Here is an 18358-nt window from a genome sequence, read left to right as displayed (position 1 = left end):
GATATGCAGGGTAGGTGGATTGGCCACGCTAAATTGTCCATTAATTAGAAAAAATGAATTGGGTACTCTAAAAAATGTTTAAAACCATCAGTGATAGCTTAGGTATTTTATTTAGTTTGAATTTTGTGATAATTTAACACATAAAAATGTAAAGAAGGATACTTTCTTCCCGTTTGATTTCCCAACTTGACAATTTGCTGATATCTCTTGTGTATTCTCCACAAGTGCTGCTTCCCAGTTGGGAGGGGAATTTGGGATGAACGCTATAGCAGGCTCATTATGGGAGCTGGTTAAAGCGACAGTGATTTAAGAGCAGATCGCCTGTTTGCCATCTGGTTTGCAAAAAGTAATTACTTATGACATCAGTAAGGGAAATTATTTTTTATCGGTCTATTTTCACAGTCTCAAAGCTAATTTTAATCTACACGCCAGGGAACTTGCAAGGATATATCAATAGGTGATAAGATTTTGGTACATTTGTTTATTGTAAATATTGCATTTGTCTGAAATGCAGTTAATATTTGCATCCATAACATGCATTGAAAACATTCTGGATTCAAGTTGATCTTGGAACTGTAACTTTTTTTAACCTGTCTTGCGTCTTTTTAATTTTTTCTGTCAAGTCTTTCATCTTTTTGTTTGTCTTTCATTTTATTCTGTTTTGCTCATTCTCTCAGACACCTGGCACAACCATATCTTTGTTTCTGTATTTGATTGTCCAACTTTTCCTCACTTTACCTTCCGACCAGTCTCCCTTCCCTCTGTCTTTAATGCTGCTCTTTGCCTCTCCATCTCTACGGAGTCTTGGGGTTCCAACTCTTTCATAACCCTCAACCTTATTTATGGACTCTGCTTGGACGCAACCCAGATTCCTTTCTCGTATCGACGTAATGCTCTAAAGTCTCTTCAAAATACCTGTTGTGTAACAGGTCTTTAGATATATCTGATGCACGGGGCTATCTCTGGGCGCCTCCAATACCACTTCCTACTTGGTAAGAATATTTTAACTTAAAAGGAAAGAGCACCGACTGTTACAAACCAGTCTTGCTTTCATTCCACAGATAACCTGGTTGACTTAAGTTAGTGAATTTTAACGTGAAGAATGTGTCAAAATATGATTGTTGTTCAGGTTGGGACTGGCTTGGTGCTGTGATCATCATCTAAACGTATAGAGCTTTTATTGGCTGAAATGCATGTATTTAATTATTTCTATCCAATCTGCAAAGGCTTTTTAAAAAAATGTCCTTTCTTCAGAGGGGCTTAGAATCTTGCACAATGTCCAAGAGACTGGGATAAAAACTTAATGCTTGAAGCACTCAGCAAGTCAGGTGGTATCTGTAGGGTTAATGTAAAGAGTGTATGATGTTGTAACTTCTTATACCAATGAAACTCCAACTTCTTCCAAAGTCTTTGTGTAATATATCAGCAAACCATTCTTTTTAATTCTAATTCACTATGAGATTGTTTGACCACCAGTACTCGCTGCTCTCTAATGCATCTGGCTTAATTAAAATCTATCATGAAAACCATGTCAGAAGTTTTATATGCAGCAAACACAGCAGTAGAAGTGCAATGGGTTTGAAGAGTCAAACCAACAGCAGCAGTCTGCTATAACAGTTGGTAATTATTTTGGAGTAAGGCAGTTAGAAAAAAGGCAGAGTACTAGCACGTCACACATTGCTCATTTTAAATTAAACTCTCATAGTGAGCCCGGGAACTTTTCCACATTGAAAAAATGACATTGTTTTTCACACAACCCAGGGCTTCAATATGCAACGGCCTTTATCTTATGATATGGATCAGTTATAATATTCAGTGTTGAAGTAAATTTATATTGCTGTTTGTCGTGTACAGATTTTTATTTGTAAGTTACATCTTGTAACTACAGTGAAGTTACTATTTCTTTCTGATCCTAAAAAAATTAAATCCACTCTGGTTATCATTTCAGCTTTGGAAGAGGCAGCAGAACGTTTTCAGGATCTTAAAGCTCAGCGGGAGTCCAGAGAAGCTCAGGAAAATGAGCGTAATGGTAGAAAACCTCCACCATATAAACACATAAGGGTAGGTGTGAAGTAGAACCCGTTTCATTTTTCCTTTCCTCTTTGGCCTGAATACTTGAGATCTGTGTGAATATATAGATGATTGTGTGGTAAGTTTTGAAAGCCAACAGTATGCATGGGGTAATTGTGAGGACTACATATTTGGAAAGAACAAGAGAGGAAAGTTTGAAGAAGTACCAATCATAATGATTTAAAGTAAAGACCAGAACATTTTTAAACTTGGCGACCATGAGATTGGTTGGACTTTGGGGCTATTGGCAGGTGAGGGGGCAATGGGCATCTCCTGTCTGATTCACACAATCTTCGATAAGATTGTGTGAGTAGTGCTGAATGAAAATGCTTCCTCAGCCATTGGTTAAGTATTAGAAGAACTGGGCAATCTTAAACTGTAGAGTTAAGGAACAGTTGATGGGAATGTGGGCAGGATTTGTTGGGCATACCAAGAATCATTAAATAGTTTTAAGCAACGGAAGAGATCTGGAAACTCTATTTGACGTTCGAAGAATTCATGAAAGCAAGGATGTACACAAATATGATTATTGGATAATAATGGGTGGGGATTGTGGTGAAGTGGCAATGCCACTGAACTAGTAATCGGAGGCCCGGGCTTATGATCTGGGGTCTTGGTTTGAATGCCACCATGGCAGCTGGTGAAATTTTAATTCAGTTCATAAAATCTGGAGTATAACGTTGGTCTCCGTAATGGTGACCATGCAACTATGATGAGATTGTCCTAAAACCCTATCTGGTTCACTGATTCCCTCAAGAGGAGGAAATCTGCTGTCCTTATCTGGACTCCAGATCCACAGCAATGTGGTTGACTCTTAACTACCCTCTGAAATGGCCTAACAAGCCACTCAGTTCAAGGGACATTAGGCATGGGCAACAAATGCTGGCATTGCAAGTATTACCTGCATCCAATGAACAATGAGGAAAAAAATGCACACTATACTACACACTTGCTGCAAGCCCACCCACGGTTGACTTGCTCAACAGAAATGAAAAATTAAACCTAAAACTTTTTCACACCTTTGGCTACCTGCCAAGCTATTCTTTTAGTTTGGCCGATGCAGTAAAACAAAAGAGAAAATCTATTGAAAAGCAGAATCCAAATAAAATTATGCTTATTTTTGTGGTGATCTATTGGGGCTGTGAGACGTGATCATTTTAAGGATACCTGTACTTTTTTTTAAAATTCATTTACAGAATGTGGGCGTTGCTGGTTAGGCCAGCATTGATTGCTCATCCCTTTTTAAAAAATAAATTTAGAGTCCCCAATTCATTTTTTCCAATTAAGGGGTAATTTAACATGGCCAATCCACCTACCCTGCACATCTTTGGGTTATGGGGGCGAGACCCACACAGACACGGGGAGAATGTGCAAACTGCACACGGTCAGTGACCCAGAGTCGGAACCTTGGCACTGTGAGGCAGCTGTGCTAACCACTGTACCACCGTGCCGCCCTGATTGCCCATCCCTAGTTGCCCTTCAGATTTACCACCTTGAACCCCTGCAGTCCTCGGGGTGTACGTACACCCACTGTGCTGTTAAGGAGGGAGTTCTAGGATTTTGCCCCAGCGACAGTGAAGGAACGGCGATATATTTCCAAGCCGGGGTAGTGGGGTTCCCAGGTATCTGCTGCTCTTGCCCTTCTAGATGGTAGTGGTCGTGGGTTTGGAAGGTGCTACCTAAGGATCCTTGGTGAGTTACTGCAGTGTATCTTGTAAATGGTATACATGGCTGCCACTGTTCGTTGGTGATGGAGAGTTTGAATATTTGTAGGAGGAGTAATCAAGTGGGCTGCTTTGTCCTGGATGGTGTCGAGCTTCTTGAGTGTTGTTGGAGCTGCACTCAGGCAAGTGGGGAGTATTCCATCACACTCCTGACTTGTGCCTTGTAGATGGTTTTGGGGGGGGATCAGGAGGCAAGTTACCCGACAAAGGATTCCTAACCTTTGACCTGTCCTGGTTGCCACAGTATTAATATGGCTAGTCCAGTTCAGTTTCTGATCAATGGTAACCCCCAGGATGATGATTGTGGGAGATTCAGCAATGATAATGCCATTGAATGTCAAGGAGCGATGGTTAGATCATCTCTTGTAGGAGATGGTCATTGCCTGGCACTTGCGTGGCGCGAATGTAACTTGCCACTTGTCAGCCCAAGTCGTGATTTTGTTCCGATCTTGCTGCATTTGGACATATATTTATCTGAGGAGTCACGAATGGTGTTGAACAATGTGCAATTATCAGTTACGTCCCCACTTCTGACCTTATGATAGAAGAAAGGTCATTGATTAAGCAGCTGGAGATGGTTGGGACTGGGATACTACCTTGAGTTACTGACAAACAATTGCTCTGAAAACAGTGCTGTTCCTTTCTCTAGCATAGAAGTTGACACTGGCTGAATGATTCTCAATTCTTTACCATAGAATCCCTACAGTGCAGAAGGAGGCCATTCAGCCCATCGAGTCTGCACCAACCTTTTGAAAGAGCACCCCACCTAACCTGCACATCTTTGGCCACCAGGGGGCAATTTTTTAGCACAGCCAATCCACCTAACCTGCCCATCTTTGAACTGTGGGAGGAAACCAAAGCACCTGGAGGAAACCCACGCATACATGGGAGAACGTGCAAATTCCACACAGTCACCCAAGGCCAGAATTGAACCTGGGTCCCTGGTGCTGTGAGGCAACAGTGCTAACCACTGTGCTATCCACTTTTCGATTTGGAGAAGGAAGGCTATTCAGCCTATTGAGTCTGTACCGACCCTCTGAAAGAGTACCCCAACCCAGGCCCACTCCTCTGCCCCATCCCAGCAACCCCACCCAACCCTTGGACACCAAGCGGCAATTAAGCATGGCCAATCCACCTAACCTGCACATCTTTGGACTGTGGGAGGAAACCGTAGCACCCAGAGGAAACCTTTGCAGGCATGGGGATGATGTGCAAACTCCACACAGTCACCCAAGGCTGGGATTGAACCCGGGTCCCTGGCATTGAGGCAGCATTGCTAACCACTGTGCCACCATGATGCCCTTAGGAGCTAATCATTCCTCCTTTTTGTTTTAATCAGCATATGAATTCCCATTTATGTTGCATCAAATCATCAGGAAATGTTGAATGTCCTACTTGATGGGAACCATTTCAATTTGTGACCTTTTAGTGTCTTAATGCTGATCCATCTTGCAGTGCTCCATTTACAGCTCCATAGGCCTATGTTAATATGAAAATGTGAAATGCATCTTCGATTTAGTATTTTCCAGTTAAATGTCAGAATCGGTTGCTGGATTTGAGAGTCATTGTCTTTTTTTCAAATGTGTTGTAGCATACAAGACATTAGTAGACATGAACCATCATTTACTTGTCCTGATATTTAACTAGTTCTTACCCAAATAACTGTCTCCATCCCCACGATCCCACCTCTTTAAAAAGATATGGTTACAAATTTTATCAGACAAAACACCATCTTTATAAAGTATTGCACAATTTTTGTTACTGCACAAGCGATAAAAATTAAGTTTCAGATACATTAAGCATTGATTTCAGCACTATTCATTGTCCAATAGAGTTTTTGAAAATATAGATGTTTTTAAATAGGTCAACAAACCTCACGGCAAAGCACAGATTTATACAGCTGATATATCTGAAATCTCGAGGTGCAACTGTAAACCTACAGATGATCATCCTTGTGGCCTGGATTCGGAGTGCCTGAACAGGATGTTAATGTATGAATGTCATCCAGCTGTCTGCCCAGCTGGTGTACGGTGCCAAAACCAGTGTTTTAGCAAACGGCAGTACCCTGAATCGCAGGTGGTCAAGACTGCTGGAAAGGGCTGGGGCCTCATTTCAAAGACCGACATAAAAAAAGTAAGTTGTTGCACATATAGTTGATTCCACGCCTACCTGGCAATTAATTGAAGGACACTGTGGTTGAATTGTGCACATGTTGATCAAGAATCTGAAAATGATGTTTAATTCAAGAGAAAATGTCTTATTAATCTGTGGCTGATGCCAATTTGGAACATCAAGGACAGAATATACTTGTACTTGCACAAGAATAGCTCCATCCAGCAGAACAAAAGATCCATTATTTTAAAATTTGTTTGCGTGTGGCAAATATGGAGATACTTGTGACAAGTGTGCAAGAATGCATGGAAGGGATTAAAGATGAGACATGACAGAGAAGTCAAAAATTGAACAGCCTTGAAATTAACAGAAAGGAAGCTTTTGTTCATGTTTCTAAAAGTTTAGCTGCTTCAGAAATCTTGATATTCAGCAGTGCTTCCTTGCTTCTGAAGAAGGCTACTACAAGGTAAAACAAGAGGATTTCAGGATTTGGTGCTGAAATTATGGAGTTGAGCAATGCTTAATTGGCTCCTCTGAAGCCTTAAATTGTCGATATCACAAAACTGATGAATTCTCACCTCTATGTGAATACACTAAACTGTAGTCTCTGCTGTAGTCCTCGTGGAACATTCTGTGATCATTAATTTTCACTGGAATAGCCCAAATTGAATGGAGCAATATTAATGGCAAATAACTTTGAAAAAGTTCGGAATGGTACAGTGGTGTTGTCAACATACTGCAAGAGGCAGCAGTTACACATCAGATTCACTTATGTTGAGATTCCTGTTCCTTCTCTTTGGGGAAAAGAGCAAAAACATAATTTATTTTAAATCTACCAATCTTGTGGTGTTGGGGTGGTGCAGAAGTTTGAATTAGAGCCTCCTTGTTCTAATTCTTTGTTTTGTATCATGCAGGGAGCATTTGTAAATGAGTACGTGGGAGAGGTGATCGATGAAGATGAGTGCCGAGCAAGAATCCGGTTTGCCCAGGAACACAACATTGCCAACTTCTACATGCTCACAATTGATAAGGTAAAATTAAATCTTCCATAAATTTCATACTCTGAATGCCTCCTCTCATTTTGAAGGGCAATAGACGAGATGATTTGGGAATTTTTCACAAAAATATAGGTGAATTCAATAAATCTTTTTGTTATACAGGAGGTTCCCACTTAATTTAGTTTCATTTAAAGTTGCACTTTTCAAGAACACATCTACTAGATTAATCAAACCAGCTTATCCCATTACAACAATGTAAAAGCTGTAGGGTTCTGTAGGACCTTTCCCTGTAAGTTGAAATACTTTGTTAAATTTCACTATTTGTAAATCATTTTTAAATAAATTTCAAAATATTAAAGAAATATGCCAACTCTTTTTCTATTTACCACTGCTCCACCCTGCTTCTGCTCGCCAACCCTCTGGCTCACCACCAGCTCACTGTTTCCATCTCCCGAGTGGGGTGAGCAGATTTGGATTGCAGTGAGCAGGAGGATTGGGGAGGAGGAGAAGCTGCTCCAAAATGGTGTCAACCTGGCCTGAGCTCGTGAAAGAACATTAAAACAAAACTCCCAGAGCTATATGCAAATACCAGCCCCATTAACTACGCACCATTAAAATGGGGCAGCTTAAAACCGAGCAACTTGGCAATTTGTTGTGTTTAAATATTTGTGATTTCTTGTCACTTTAAGCATTTAATAGTAAGCAGGTGTTTGTGTGCACACCACACTAGGATTTGTCTAGGGCAATTCGCTCACGAGCATGCTGCCAGATATTGACTTCAGTAATGGTTGTTTTGTGAAGTGAGTTCCGTAAGGTAGTGTCGCATTCAATCAATGTCGCATTCAAGTCAATGCTATGGTTTGGAATACAACATTTTATTCCATATTTACTGTAGCTGCTTTTAGTTTTTCTTAAATCTATTTTCTATTCAAGGTTTTGAAAATGGAAACTAAATTGCACCTATTTATGGAAAGACTCTCCAGACTCCTACATCTCTCTTTGTATTTCCCCAATGTTAATTGATTTTTTTTAAACAAAGGCAGGCAGTTTTCTGCATATGTCTGCTGTATATTGTGCATTATTTATGGAGACAATGTTTGGTCTCCTATCTATCTATCACACTTCTATCTGAGAGTTTGCGTGTGTGCATTAAGCTGTCCATTGGGCCATAAGACATAGGAGCGGAAGTAAGGCAATTCGGCCCATCGAGTCCACTCCACCATTCAATCATGGCTGATTTCAACTCCATTTACCTGCTCTCTCTCCATAGCCCTTAATTCCTCGAGAAAACAAGAATTTATCAACTTCTGTCTTAAAGACACTCAACGTCCTGGCCTCCACCGCCCTCTGTGGCAATGAATTCCACAGACCCACCACTCTCTGGCTGAAGAAATTTCTCCTCATCTCTGTTCAAAAGTGACTCCCTTTTATTCTAAGGCTGTGCCCCCGGGTCCTAGTCTCCCCTGCTAATGGAAACAACTTCCCTACATCCACCCTATCTAAGCCATTCATTATCTTGTAAGTTTCTATTGTTTAGGCTATTTGTATTAGGAAATATGCTGTATGTATGTATATGTATTTAGGAAATAGTTTAGGCTATTTGTATTCGTCAAGAGGGTGGAATAGTGATATTGCCGCTGGACGAGTAACCCAGAGACCCAGGATAATGATCTGGCCTACATGTGACTCCAGACCCACAAACTCTTAACTGCCCTCTCAAGGGCTATTAAGGATGGGCAGTAAATGCTGACTGAGCCAGCGACACCAACGTCCCATGAACGAATTTTTAAAAGTTATCACTAAATTAGTTTTTTTCTAGAATTATGAATTGGACAGAGCAAACAACACCCTCTACAGGTCCTGTATGTAAACCTAGATGACAGGCAGATTAAAAATGTGGAATTGGGTTTGTTCTTGCTTTGACTGTTTTTAAGAACAAAAGAATTTGTGCTTTTCGATCATGTCCAATTGGTGATTTTTATACTCTCCCGTTTCACCATTTAAAATAAAGTGTATGATTGTCATCAGATGTGTTAGTAACATAACTTTTCATGCATCGCCAAACGTGTGTGTGTGTATTGTTTAAGGGGACAGGAGAAAAGAGTCTTATTAATGGATAAAACAAAGATGGGGGAAAATGCAAATAAAGAAATGATCAATTTCAACGGAGCTGTCACTAGGATTTTAGTAAAATCTACTGCTCAGATGATTGTCACGTATTATAGTTCAGTGGTTTACCTGAATTACAGTTGAATAAAGTGTACTGGTAAGTGAAGAATAGAGCTGTATGGAGGCTTTTCATTCCTATCTTTCATTTTGTGTGGAAGTGGATTTTCTTTTTACTGGTAGTTAATACAAGGTGATCAATTGAAAGTAAATAAAAACTGGTGCTTTTCGTGGCCCTCTGGATGTCCCATAGTGCTTTATTTGACTAAATATATTTCAGATGTGGTCACTGTTGTGATGGCCTACTTCTCCTACTTCATATGTTCATATGTAACGGCTCACAGTAATATAAGTAGAGTTAGGCCATACAGAACTCAGGAAGTACATACACACAGGTTATTGGATATGTGAGAGTCTCAACCCAAAAAGGCGTGACTGCTTGATCAGTTAAAAAATTTCAATACTGAGATCATACTTTTATTAGGTAATGGTACCAAGAGGTGTGGGTCAAAAGTTTTTAAATAAAGTTGATGTGCTGAACTGTGTTCTCTTTTGATCCTTGGTCAAGGAGATTAACGATCTTGGAATAAATTTTAGATTGCTGTCCTGGTTAAAACATGATGTGTTGATGTAGAATGATTTTGATAAAAGCAATTTACTGCAGATGCTGCAATCTGAAACAAAAACAGAAGATACTGGACAATCTCAGCAGGTCTGGCAGCATCTGGAGAGAGAAGGAAGCTGTAACGTTTCGAGTTTGGATGACTTTGTCGAAGCTTTGGGCTTTGACGAATAGTCATCCAGACTCAAAACGTTAGCCCCCTTCTCTCTCCACAATGCTGTTGGACCTTCTGAGATTGTCCAGTATTATCTGTAGAATGATTTTGACACTGCCATAACTGATGAGAGGAATATTTGGTTGGATAATTGCACTGCTTTGGAAATATTTCCACATATGTTTGTACCAAAATAATATATTTGGGTTGGCCTGGATCCCAGCCTGCTCATACTATTGCACGTTTTTGTATTGTGCACAATGGGCAGCACAGTGGTTAGCACTGCTGTCTCGCAGCATCAGTTGCCCCGGTTCGATTCTGACGTGGGGTGACTGACTATGTATACGTTCTGCATGTGTCTGTGCGTGTTTCCTCCAGGTGCTCCGGTTTCCTCCTACAGTCCAGATGATGTGCAGGTTAGGTGGGATTATGGGGATAGGGCGGGGAGTGGGCCTACGTAGGGTGCTTGTTTGGACGGTCAGTGCAGTCTCCGGTCAAATGGCTTCCTTCTGCACTGTCGGGATTCTATGGATTCATGTAGCTTGTGACTCAAATGTTAAATTAATATTGTTAAGAACATACCATTGCACGCATTATTTTGTCGCTGGTCCTTGTCAACAAACCAATTTGCTCACAAATACATTTATAGATGTTTTCAGATCCTGCCAGCTATTTATGAATGTAACTGTTATTTATTTCAGGATCGAATAATTGATGCTGGGCCTAAAGGGAATTACTGTCGCTTTATGAACCACAGTTGCCAACCCAATTGCGAAACACAGAAATGGACAGTGAATGGAGACACGAGAGTTGGGTTGTTTTCTCTCTCTGACATCCCAGCAGGTAAGGGGGAAGTGAAAAATCTGTCAAATTAATATTAACCTTTCTAACTTTGGGGCTCTTCCAAACACCTGTACAGCACAGAGACAGGCCATTTGGCTCAAAGTGGCCATTTTAGTGTTGATGTTCAACATTAGTTTCCTTTCTCCCTTGTGTTTATCTCACTTGCTCTTGAATGATTTTCTGCCATTTGCCTCAAATGCTCCTTGTGGTAGGCAGTGAGTTCCACATTCTTTACTGCTCTTTAGGCAAAGCAACTTCTCCTGAATTGACTATGGGATTTAGATCATAGAATCATTACAGTGCAGAAGGAGACCATTCAGCCTATCTAGTTTGCACCAACCCTCCGGAAGAGCACTTGACTGAGGCCCACCCCTCCACTTCTCTCCGTAACCTTGTAACCTAACCTACATGTCTTTGGACACTTGAGGGGCAATTTAGCATGGCCAATCCACCTAACCTGCACATCTTTGGACTGTGGGAGGACCCAGAGGAAACCTCCACAGACACGTGGAGAACCACACAGACGGTCGCCCAAGGCCAGAATCAAACCCAGGCCCCTGGCGCTGTGAAGCAGCAGTGTTAAACCCTGTGGCGCCGTGACTGATTAGCTACTGTCTTACATTATGGCCCCACGGTTGGGTGTCTCCCACAAGTGAAAGCATCATCTCTACCTTTACATTAGAAAATCCCATCATAGTCTTAAGAACCTCAATTACTTTTAAGAGAAAAAGAGCCTCCGACTGTTCAGCTTTCTTTGAGTATAATCTCTCATCCCTGGAATCATTTTTAGAAACCTTTTGCGCCTCCTCTAATGCTTCCATATCCTTTCCATAATATGGAGATCAGAACTGTTCCGTGTTCAATACATGTTTAACATTGATTCTCTCTTATCATTCAGTCCCACTAGAAATGAACCCCAGTGCTTGGTTTGCCTTTTCTATTATTTTATTAATCTGCATCACTTACTTTCGGTGATTTGTGCATCTGTAGCCCTGGATCCCTTTGCTTCTCTATCTCATCTGGATTCTTGTTCTCAGCAGTGTGGGCTTCCTTCATTCTTTCTATCAAAATGTACCACATATTTAAATATCTTCCTGGTGCCCATGTGGTGGACAGCAGTTGGAGAAATTATAGACAGATAACCTTAACCAAATCTGTTATCTCCTCTGTTGTGTGGTTTGGGCTAGTTTACATATATTTACAGTGCAGAAGGAGGCTATTCGGCCTATTGAGTCTGCACCGATCCTTGGAAAGAGCACCCTGCTTAAGCCCACGCCTCCACCTTATCCCTATAACCCAGTAACCCTAACTAATCTTTTGGACACTAAGGGGCAATTTAGCATGGTCAATCCACCTAACCTGCACATCTTTGGACTGTGGGAATGAACCGGAGCACTGGGAGGAAACCCACGCAGACACGGGGAGAAAGTGCAAGCTCCACACTGTTGATTGAAGATATCATATCTGTTATGATGATGGCAATAGGACAGACCATCAGCCAAGTGGGTTTTATTGCCAATGTGCAGACATTTGAGTCTGTTCAGTTATTAATGTCTTACGACTTCCTTTGAAAGAAATCTAGTAAGTAGTGAAGGAAATCCTTTCAATTATTTGCATTGTTGGCAGTACAATGTTGCTAACTGTTGAGAAGCAGAGGCATTTGTGTAATGATTATTTTTACCCATAGGAACTGAGCTCACCTTTAATTATAATCTGGACTGTCTTGGCAATGAGAAGACTATCTGCCGGTGTGGTGCGCCAAATTGCAGTGGATTCCTCGGGGTCAGACCCAAGGTATGATTAAGAATTGAATCCAGGAATAAAGCATATGTAATCAAGAAGGGAGGTATTATTTTTTAGTACTGATTGTGCTTTAAAGATTGTATAAACCCACAAGCATCAATTGAAATGGCCTGCTTCTTAAAACAAAATTGTTGAGCATTTTACCAGTTGAATTTATTTCATAATGTGATTTATCAAAGTGTTGCTTCATGGTCTGCCAAAGCTTTCGGAGTTCCAGAACGTTTTAGGATTTAGGGCAGCATGGTGCAGCATATTAGAAGAGTTTCAGGGCAGCAGGGTGGCGCAGTGGTTAGCATGGCTGCCTCATGGCGTCGAGGTTCCAGGTTCGATCCCGGCTCTGGGTCACTGTCCGTGTGGAGTTTGCACATTCTCCCCGTGTTTGCGTGGGTTTCACCCCCACAACCCAAAGATGTGCAGTGTAGGTGAATTGGCCACGCTAAATTCCCCCTTAGTTGGAGGAGGGAGTGGGGGGAGAGAATTGGGTGCTCTAAATTTTTTTTTTTAAGCAGTTCAAGTGGGGAATTCATTTTTCTTTATCATTCATTCGATGTAGGCGTCACTGGCTAGGCCAGCCTTAATTGCCCTTGAGGTAATAGTAAGCTACTGTCTTGAACTGCTCAGTCCATGTGGTGTAAATACACCCAAAGTGCTGTAAGGGAGGGAGTTTCAGGATTTTGACCCAGTGACCGTGAAGGAACGGTGATTTGGCTCCAAGTCAGGATGATGAATAGCTTGAAGGGGAACTTCCAGGTGATGATGTTTGCACGTGTCTGTTGCCCGTATCCTTGTAGATGGTAGAGATCATGGGTTTGAAAGGTGCTATTTCAAGAGTATTGGTGAGTTCTTGCAGTGCATCTTGTAGATGGCACACACTGCCACTGTGTGTCGATGGTGAAGGCAGTGAATGTTTGTGGATGGGGCCAATCAAGTGGGCTGCTTTCTCTTGGGTGGAGTCAAGCTTCTTGGGCGTTGTTAGAGTTGCACTCATCCAGGCAAATGGAGATTCCAACACACTCCTGACATGTGGACATGCTTTGGATAGTCAGGAGGCGAGTTACTTTCTGCAGGATTCCAGCCTCTGATCTCTTGTAGCCACAGTATTTTTATGACTAGTCCAATTCAGTTTCTGGTCAACAGCAGCCCCTATGTTAATAGTGGGGGATTCAGTGATAGTAATGCCACTCAATGTCATAGGGCGATGTTGAACTCTCTTGGTGGAGATGGTCATTGCCTGGCACTTTAGGGGAAGTGGTGGCGGCATAGTGGTATTTCACTGGACTAGTAACCAGAAACCCAGGGTAATGATCTGGGGACCTGGGTTTGATTTCCACCACTGCGGATGTTGAAATTTGAATTCAATAAAAATCTGGAATTAAAAGTCATTTTAAAAAAACTTTCACTAATGTCCTTTTAGGGAAGTAAATCTGCCATCTTATCTGGTCTGGCCTGCATGTGACTCCAGACCCACAGCAATGTTGGTTGACTCTTAACTGGCCCCTCGAGGGCAATTGGGGATGGACAATAAATGCTGGCCAGTCAGCGATGCCCATGTCCCATGAACAAATAATAATAAAAAACTTGTGGTGTGAATATTATTTGATACTTCTCAGCCCAAGCCTGGATATTGTCCATGTCTTGCTGCATTTGGGCATTGGCTGCTTCAGTATCTGAGGAGTTGTCAATGGTGCTGAATATTGCGAATTATCTGAACTTATGACCTTATGATGGGGGGGGGGGGAAGGTTATTGATGAAGCAGCTGAAGATGGTTGGGGCCTAGGACACTGCTCTGAGGAACTCCTGGACTGAGATGATTGACCTCTGGCAATCATCTTTCATTGTGCCAGATATGACTCCAAGTCGTGGAGGATTTCCCCCCTGATTTCCTTTGCCGCCAGTTTTGTTAGGGCTCCTTGATGACGCACTCAGGCAAATGTTGCCTTGATGTCAAGGGCAGTCACTATCACCTTACCTCCAGAATTCTGTTCTTCGACAGAGAGCAATCTAATCTGTACAGAAATGGTAAAAACTGTTTCTATGTTGGTAGTAAAAGGGGTTTATTTGCTTAATTTGATTGTTCATTATGATGGTATAAAAAATACTAGCTTCTACTAGTGAGTGCAATATGAATTTGGGGATTTTTCTCTCTGGTACTGATAATGGTGTTTTTCTTTGATTTCGAAGATTATCACGTTGCGATTTTAAGTAAATCATGTAAATATAACTATCTGAAAGTGATAAGATAATGAAAATACTTTATTTTCATTGCCTTATTCACACTTCTCTTCATTTAGTGTCCACTAATATTTCTCAGGCCTTCGTCTAGAATGCTTTGTACAATATTGCATTTCTTTTTTTAAATAAATTTAGAGTGCCCAATTATTTTTTTTCCAATTAAGGGGCAATTTAGCGTGGCCAATCCACCTGACCTGCACATCTTTGTATTGTGGGGGTGAAACCCACGCAGACACGGGGAGAATGTGCAAACTCCACACGGACAGTGACCCAGGGCCAGGATTCGAACCCGGGTCCTCAGCGCCATAGGCAGCAATGCTAACCATTGTGCCACGTGCCACCCCAATATTGCATTTCTCACATTCAAAGGAACATTTATGGCTTCACAATGTTGCTTGTGAAACTGCCCAGTTGTATGCTGTAAGCATATATTTCCACTCCCCTTTTTTTATATCTGCAAGTACGATTCATTGGCAGTTCTTGAAGGTGATCTAGCTGCACTCACCAATGTAGAACCATTTGAGGAACCTAATATGTTTCATTTTATTTGGAAATTTCTGAATTCCAATGTTTATGGAAACAGCTGAGAACATGGGTCTTTCCCATCCCAAAAGATTTTGGCTCCCATTTGTGTCTATAAATAAATAGAAAGGTCACAAATGTTGTTACCTGTTCTTGTAAATTTTAGGTAAATTTATTGAATCCAGAATTTGTTGAAATGTATTGTAATGGGGTAGAGGTTAGAGGAGAAGTTATGGGATCCAGGCTTTCCTCTGAAGTAAGAGAAATGCTCAGAAAGTGGACAATAAAAACAAGGCTACATCAGTCCCTGTTACCTCTGAATTTGTATTGTTTTTCCCTGCATAGCTAATTTTTTAAAATTTGGTACTTATTGTTGTAGCATGACTATTGGGAGAAGTGCACTCTTGATGACTAGTAAGTGATAAATACACTGATGGACAAAACCATCACCCTACCAGTCCTAAAGTCCATTATGGTGTTGTGCTTAGTGCTTTGCTATTGGTGTTTTCTTGCTGTAATTTTATTTTAGAAAATAAGACCCCAAATCTAATCTAAACATTATTTTTAATTTTGCAGAATGCAAGCAATGGTTCAGACGACAGAGGGAAAAGGGGAAAAAAGAAAATGAGAAAGCGCAAGTCAAAGGGTGAAGGAAAAAAAGAGCATGAAGATGAATGCTTCCGCTGCAGAGATGGCGGAGAACTCGTACTTTGTGACAGAAAAGTTTGCTCAAAGTCATATCACCTATCCTGCCTCAGTCTTACAAAACCCCCATTTGGTAACAAACTCTTAAGAATCTCACTGTTTTGAAGACTCCTCTCTGTGCAATATTTTCTCTCTTCATAAAATTACTTAGTTTGAGATAAGTTTCTTTCTTACTTTGAGGTGAAGTAGTGAGTTCACAAAAGCTTAGGTGAGGAATCCAAACTTTAGCATTCATTCACAAGGTCAATTTTTATTGCCCATTCCTCATTGCCCTTCACAAAGTTCTTGATCCCATCCCTATAGACCGTGTGGTAAATGCATACCCACAGTGTTGTTGGTGGGGGAGGAATTCCATAATTTTGACCCAGCAACAATTAAGGTCAACAATATATTTGCAAGTCACGATGGTGTGTGACTTCAAATGTTGTTGTTCCCATGCATCTGCTGCCCTTGTTCTACTAGGTGACAGAGGTTTCAGGTGTGCAAGGTACTGTCTCAGAAGTCGCAACAAATTGCTGTAGTGATCTTGGATATGGTACACGTTGCAGCTATGGTGTTTGTTGAAGGGAGTTGATGTTTAAGGTCATGGATGAACACCAGTCAAGCAGACAACTTAGTCTTGGAACGGTGTCAAGCTTCATGAATAATATTTGAGCTCCATTTATCTGGCATGTGGAGAGTATTCCACCACGCTTCTGCTTTGTATATGATGGAAAAATTTTGGGATGTCAAAATGTGAATCATTTACTATAGAAAGCCCAGCCTCTGACCTGCTCTTGTAACCAGAGTATTTACGTGGCTGGTCCAGTTAAGTTTCTGTGCAGTGATGACTCCCATCATGCGGATGGTGGTGGATTCAATGATTGTAAAGCGAATTAATATTATAGAGGTGGTTAAGACTTTTTTTATTTGTTGGAGATGGTCATTGCCTGGCACTTGTGTGTTTGCAAATATAATTTGCTACTTATCAGTCCAAGCCTAAATATTGCCACGTTCTTGCTACATGCAGGCACAGACTGTTTTGTTATCTGAGTAATTGTGAATGGGACCGAATACTATGCAATCCTCGTTCTGAACTCGAGATGGAGTGAAGGTCATTGAAACAACTGAAGGTGGTTTAGTCTCGAACCCTGAGAAGCTCCTGTAGCGATGTTCTGGGGCTGAGATAATCCTCCAACAATGAGCATCTTCTTTTGTGCTAGGTATGACTCTAACCAGTGGAGGGTTTCCCGACTCCCAATGATTTCAGTTTTTCTGACTCTTGAGGGCACGTTTGTTCAAACTTGATGCCAAGGGAAATCATATTCATATCTTATCTCTGTACTGGAAGAGTTTGGCTAGCGGCGTGGCGAGCCTTTGAGCACAAGGCTTCAACACCACAGCCAGGGTGGAGCCCACAGCTGTTGTTATTTATAATGCCCTCAACCGATTTTTGATATCACAGAGTGTATCGCACTGGCTGAAAACTGGCCTCAGTATGGTGTGTCCTCGCCCTCCAGAGAAGGCCAAGATGCATCGTCCACTTGGTACTTCTGGCTGAGGATGGTTACAAAATCATCATCCTTGTCATTTGCTCTCCTGGGCTCTACCAACATTGAAGATTGATCTTCCTCCTTATTATTTTGCTTAGCGAATAGAAATCCCAGAAGCCAGCAATCAAGTCTTCATTTGCCGAGTTTAAGGTGATTAGCCCACAATCTAGTCTGCAGAGAGAACATTTCTTGGTACGTGCAGCATTGTTTATGTCTCACCATAAGTGCATAACTGGTTTGTGCTGAGGTCCTGCGATGGAGATTGCCTGCACTGGGGCCCTGGCCTGTCCTGAATCTGTTTAGCAAGACCACATTCACTGTGGCAGGTCAAAGCCTGCCATTTAACAGCAGATTGGGTTTGTCACAAGGAACCTGTTGGTGACTTCCCATGTTTACCTGACATGGTTTGTTGACAGTGGAATGTATTGAGATGGAGCTCTTAAACAGCTGGCTGGAAGCAGGTGTTGGAAGTACTAGGAATAATTCCTTCACTTAACAACATTTGTGGAAGGATGAGGAACGAAAGAATTTTGATGAGACTGAATAATCGTCTACTTTTGGGTTGCTACCTCACTAGTTAATGCCGCACTACAGACCAGTCAATGGAGAGAAACATACCCTTTGTTTTAAGAACTTCAATAACATGTTCACCACCTCAAATTGCTTCAGTTTTTGGTCAACAAATTGACCATTGTTCAATCCAGTCCCCACCACTTCACCATCCATACTTATCATGAACCGTTTAAAGTTTTAAAGGAAAATCTGAGCAGCTACGAGGTTACTCTGAATAAGATTTGAGTTCATTGCACAATATTCTTTTCAATTGTCTTGTGCTGCAGTAACTGAGGTAGACTAAATGAGTCTTGATGTGCTG

General features: G+C 41.4%; 1 protein-coding gene across 6 annotated transcripts in view; it reads left to right on the top strand.

Moving 5' to 3' along the window:
• Positions 1-18358, top strand: part of LOC140409219 (histone-lysine N-methyltransferase NSD2-like) — a 137479-nt gene that overhangs the window by 110741 nt on the left and 8380 nt on the right. For all 6 annotated transcript variants that reach the window (XM_072497500.1, XM_072497497.1, XM_072497496.1 and 3 more), the window contains exons 17-22: positions 1949-2061; positions 5658-5927; positions 6821-6937; positions 10548-10689; positions 12377-12483; positions 15824-16025. In XM_072497500.1, the coding sequence (XP_072353601.1) occupies positions 1949-2061; positions 5658-5927; positions 6821-6937; positions 10548-10689; positions 12377-12483; positions 15824-16025 (951 nt within the window). The remainder of the gene's footprint in view (positions 1-1948; positions 2062-5657; positions 5928-6820; positions 6938-10547; positions 10690-12376; positions 12484-15823; positions 16026-18358) is intronic.

The sequence above is a fragment of the Scyliorhinus torazame genome, chromosome 3 (assembly GCF_047496885.1).
Source record: "Scyliorhinus torazame isolate Kashiwa2021f chromosome 3, sScyTor2.1, whole genome shotgun sequence".
Taxonomy (NCBI): Eukaryota; Metazoa; Chordata; class Chondrichthyes; order Carcharhiniformes; family Scyliorhinidae; genus Scyliorhinus; species Scyliorhinus torazame.
The sequence above is the reverse complement of the archived record's forward strand: the minus strand, read 5'-3'. Positions and strand labels throughout refer to the sequence as shown.